The sequence below is a fragment of the Poecilia formosa genome, unplaced genomic scaffold (assembly GCF_000485575.1).
Source record: "Poecilia formosa unplaced genomic scaffold, Poecilia_formosa-5.1.2 Scaffold1134, whole genome shotgun sequence".
Taxonomy (NCBI): Eukaryota; Metazoa; Chordata; class Actinopteri; order Cyprinodontiformes; family Poeciliidae; genus Poecilia; species Poecilia formosa.
The window spans coordinates 601-6,030 of record NW_006801073.1 but is presented as its reverse complement, the minus strand read 5'-3'; the positions used below and the strand labels follow the sequence as shown (position 1 = coordinate 6,030).

General features: G+C 42.9%; 1 protein-coding gene across 1 annotated transcript in view; it reads right to left on the bottom strand.

Annotated features, from left to right (window-relative positions):
* The window catches only part of LOC103132572 (alpha-tectorin-like), a gene marked incomplete at its 5' end in the record, with an annotated part of 17,746 nt that extends 13,888 nt beyond the window's left edge, over positions 1–3,858 (bottom strand). Inside the window, 3 exon segments of the mRNA XM_016667460.1 lie at positions 3,091–3,256; positions 3,379–3,474; positions 3,580–3,858. Of these exon segments, the coding sequence (XP_016522946.1) occupies positions 3,091–3,256; positions 3,379–3,474; positions 3,580–3,858 (541 nt within the window).
* Positions 3,859–5,430: the final 1,572 nt, after the last annotated feature.

The window sequence follows — 5,430 nt, the reverse complement described above, 5'->3', positions numbered from 1 at the left end:
CGGTTTTGTTTTAAGGCAGTGTCAGGGGGTCTGTGTGGTTTGGTTTATCTGACCTGGGTTGTTTCGGGATGTGATGGACTTGACTTCAGGGTGGATTTTGGTTTTCACTGTGTGCACTTTGCTCCTCATGGTTGTGGGCTTTCTTGAAAAAGTGTTTTTTGTCTGGTGTAGGGATGTCATGCATGTGCTCCTGGATATTGATGTTGTGGAGGGTTTTTTTCCAGGGGGGTGCACTTTTGCAGGGGTGTTTTGATTTTTCAGGCTTGGTGTAATGCATCTTCACAATGTGGGATTTGTGAGCAGCTCTTGTTTTGAGACATGCTCTACCCTCCTCTGTGTGGTGCTGGTCTGTGGTGACTTGTTTTTTTTTGTCTGTTTGTTTTTTTTTTGTGGTCCCTGATCGGTGATGTGTGTCTGCAGTTGATGGTTCTGGCTGTGTCCCTGAGGACATATAGTGGTGTTGCTGTCTCTGTGGTTGGCTTGATTTTGTCATTATTGCTTAGCTGACCTGGATGTTGGTGGTTCCTTGTCTGAGAGGAGGTGCTGCCTCGTTCACAGTGCGTGCTGCGGCATTTCTGTGCCACAGTGTGATTTGTTGCATTGGGATCCTTCCTTTAAGTGGTGTGGTGGGCATGGAGGTGCATGGTGAGGTCTGTGTGACCTACTGGTGCTGACAGCCTCTGTTTGTTTGCCTATGTAGTGGTGCATGTGCTTGCTCTGGCTAGCTGTTTTCATTAGGGTTGGTCCGCCTTTTTGGGTCTGATTTATTGGCCAACTCAGTGTTGGCATAGGGTGTGTTTCATTGTCTTGATTGGCTGATTCTGGCTATGGTAGGCTGGGGATAGTGGCCGAGGGTTGGTGCCAGTTGCCACTGCAATCTATGAAAGTGTGGCTGCAGCTTCCTTTGTCTTCTACTTTGTAGCTGCTCGGAGGGTGAAAGGAGGTGTGGTTGTCACTGCAATAGAGCTCCTGGTGCTCTTTCCTCCAGGGCCAGTAGATAACTGTGGCTATTGAACATTTTTGTATACACCAGCATGATCACAACCACACACATACACAGGTGTTTCGATTCAGGTGTGTTTTCAGTTTTGTTCTGCAGTTGCCTCTAAAAACGTTTTGAATTAGCTTATGCTTTTTTATGATCTTATAATTGTCATTATGTATGCATGTGTTGTTTGTTGGTATGGTTTCTTGACTGCTTTTCTCCCTCTTTCTGCAAGTGTAGAAACAGACTTCTAGGTTGTTGACATGTATTCTCTTTTCATCTCTCTTTTCCATGTCTATTATATTTGAAATGAACCCAAAGAAATGTCCCATGTATATATTAAGTGGAGTATCATAGCGGAAGCCAGACTGCTCCACATGTGAAAAAAAATCAATTGGGTCTCACCTTGGCACTCAGACTACATAGATACACTTACTGCCCACTTTAATAGGTACACCTTACTAGTACCAGGTTGGACCCTCTTGTTTTCAGAACTATCTTAATCCTTTGTGGCATAGATTCAACAAGGTACTGGAAACATTCTTCAGAGAGTCTGGTCCATATTGACATAATATCATCACTTAATTGCTGCAGATTTGCCCATGACTCGAATCTCCTGTGTCACCACATCCCAAAGGTTTTCTATTGGATTGAGATCTGGTGACTGTGGAGGCTATTGTGAGGTGATTCGCACTTTGTGACATGGCGCATTATCCTGCTGGAAGTCGCCGTCAGAAGATGGGTACACTCTGGTTATAAAGGGATGAACATGGTCAGCTACTATACTCAGGTAGGCTGTGGTGTTGACACGCTGCTCAATTGGTACTAATGGGTCCAAAGTGTGCCAGGAAAATATCCCCCACACTATTGTACCACCACTCTGAACCATTGATAAAATCCATGTTTTCATGTTGCTGACATTAAATTCTGACCCAACTATCCGAATGTTGCAGCTGAAATCAAGACTCATCAGACCAGGCAACGTTTTTTCAATCCTCTTTGTTCCAATTTTGGTGAGCCTGTGTGAATTGTAGCCTCAGTTTCCTGTTTTTAGCTAACAGGAGTGACACCCAGTGTGGTCGTCTGCTGCTGTAGCCCATCCGCCTCAAGGTTCAACATGTTGTGCATTCAGAGATGCTCTTCTGCATACCTAAGTTGTAACGAGTGGTTATTTGACTTTCTGTTGTCGTTCCATCAGCTCGAACCAGTCTGGCCATTCTCCTCTGACCTCTTGCATCAACAAGGCATTTGCACCCACAGAACTGCTGCTCACTGAATATTTTCTCTTTTTGGACCATTCTCTGTAAACCCTAGAGATGGTCGTGTGTTAAAATCCCAGTAGGTCAGCACTTTGTGAAATACTCAGACCAGCCCGTATGGCACCAATCACCTTTCTTCCCCATTCTGATGCTCGGTTTTGTCATAAGGTGTGGTTGTTGGTGGTGAGGAGATGACGCAGAGAACCCAGGTTATGGTGAAGATGAGTTTAATGATGAATGTAGTTCACATAGTCCAAATCAGGCAGCACGGCAGGAACAACTAGCACGCAGCTAAGCACCGGTAGCAACTGACAACGAAGACTAAATCAACTGGAACTGACGTCGACACAGGACTTAACCAGTACAACTGGGAAGACGGACGGACGGACGGACAGACAGACGCAGACTGCAAACGTTTGACAATTGACAAGGACCCTACGAGGAACACAGACAACAGGAGGGTTTAAATACACACGGGGTAATCAAGGGAATGAGACACACCTGGGGAGCAATCAACGGGGAGGACAGGACAGAGACTCACAGGGAAACAGGACTGAACACAGAAAACTCAAATATAAACACACAAAAACACGGATCTTGACAGGTTTGAACTGCAGCAGATCGTCTTGGCCATGTCTACATGCCTAAAGGTATTGAGTTGCTGCCATGTGATTGGTTTATTCGACATTTGCGTTGATGAGCAATATGTATGTGTGTATATATATATATGAAGAGTTTTAATAGCTTTGCTGTTCTACCATGAAACACAGATTGGAGTTGTACCTTATATCCCTGATACATGTGTTCATTGTTATAAAAAGGTACGCTATGTGACTGTGTTCTTACCACTGAAATTGCAGCCTATTGAACCATGATCGACACGGAAGGCCCAGCGTCCGGGTACATTGACATTACTGCCAAGACGAAAAACTGAGTTAGGTCCAGTTGCCTGACTAGAGAGTGATCCAGGGATGGTGAAATGGTGAGGGGAATTGATGGTGTCATATCCAGCCTGGAAATTAAATGTGCATAGATGAATAAAATTGTTTATATTTCAGGGAAACATACATTTTCTGGACCAAGACAAGGCAAATAAAATATGTTATATTATAGTTTAGTATAAGAATATCTAACCTGTACAGATCTTGATGTGGAGGCTATTGACCCATAATTCATCAGCACAAATGAATATTGGCCATTGGTAGTCAAGACTGCCTGAAATGTTGTTTGCTGGGAAAAATAAGTGTAATTATTGGGGATTAATTTTCAGATTATACAAAAGTTGTTTTATTTGTAGATCAAATTTGTTTCAGAAGTTAAAAACAGATCACTTACTGTTCCACTTGTTGGATAATAGGCAACTTCATGCCATGTTGCTATAAAGATCCAGTTGGCCTGAAAGTTAAGTGCTGGGAAGTACGTGTTGATGTCCTGTGTAACTCGTTGGAGAAGAGAGCCACTGGTGTACTGAACATAGTAGATATCACCATTGCCTCTGTTGTCTAAATCAGTCCAGAACGGAGCAATGACGTCTCTGGTTCCATACAATGGAAATTGTTGAGAAGAATAACTTGACCATGGATAATCAAAGGTCAGATGCCCATTGTCATTCACCTGAAAAAAAATCATAAATTAGGTGTAACTATTGTTGAGAAAATAAATTTAAAATAAGCTAGTTTTAAAACTTAACATGTCTTGATTCAAATGGCCTAAATTGTGGTTTTAAATCAGTAACTTATTCTGGCCTATTGACCTTTATTTTAACTGTAGTTCCAGCAGATGGTTTGCTAGGATCGTTTGAATTGCCTTTTGTCTGTGAGAAAACAATACAGTGGAAGTTCTGGCTTTTCACACTCATCTGTGAGAGGCCGTAAACACGGCAGGGGTTTAGGCTTCAGATAGAGGGTCAGAGATAGCTCCTGGTTGGATGAGCAAAGATACGCCTTGTTTGAATAAATTAAATACAAGAGGATAAAACTTTCTACACAAAAGTAACAAATCAGATTTGCTCTTGCAATTCTCCAAAGATGTCTTTGCACGTCTTTGCTTTTCTTTCTTTCTTTCCGTCTTTCTTTCCATTTATGTCAGGTAAATGAATGTATGTCTCCGTTGTTCTGCAGTTTCTGGTGTAAGTTTGTGCATTGTCTTACTTTTAAGTTTATGCATTGTCTTATATTGGATTAAACTCTGTAATTCTGTGATGTCAACACGCATTGTTGTTTTTCCTTGTGGCTACACGTGGCCTGCCGAGAGGACCTGGGATCTAAGGAAGAGAGAGAGCCAACTTTTTTCCAAAGTTAAACTATTTTAGATATTCTTCCTTAACATTTTGGGGGCTCGTGCCGGTTCTGGAATCTCGGTGGGCGGCTGTTTGGCCCTGATTGATCCGTTTCGGCCCGACGCTTCGGTGTGGTAAGACAGTATTTAATTATTTTTTTGGTTGTCTGAAGCGCTGTGTCGTTGGACCGGGGCTGGTTGTTCTTGGTGTGTGCGGCCTCACAGAATTTAGAAACTGCAGCGGTATATAAAATCCCTCCTCAAAGAGTCTGTAGTTTAAGGATTTGAATAAATACACACAAACGGGGGTTCGTGGCTGTTCCAAGCAGCAGGACTTTGCGCTACCTCTGCTAAAGCTGGGTTTCTTTTGAATTCTTTGCCCTGAGAGTCGTCCCGTACCTCTTTAAAAGAATTTGGGTCTTTGTGTATTCAGGTAGTGTGGGCTTGTATCAGCCGGAGATTACGACTCATCTCCAGTGGACTTATAATTGGACTGGTTTGGGATTAATCGGATAGGTTTGGGTTGAATCACCTTTACTATGGCTCTCTGAACCGGGTCGCCGTAAGTAGAAGTCTGTTACTGGATGTATCGTCTTTCTCTGGGACCCTGAATCGAGTTGCCAAAGAGTATAAAGGACTGAGAATAATTAATTTGGTACAGGTTGAATCACCTTGAAGGACTGAGAAGTTGAAATGAGAATACAAGAGATTTGTAAAAGTGAAGTTGGCAGATTATAAGATGCATCATAAGTTCTTTTGAGCCGGCGCCTGACATTTTCTTTCCTGTCTTTTCTTGGCTGAACTACGACGTCGTCTGTGTATCTGTGCTTGGCTGCGGTTGATCTATTACTGATTGTGTGTTTGTCTTCCGCCGTTATATGTTCCACCACGCGCGCTGCTGTCTGTCTC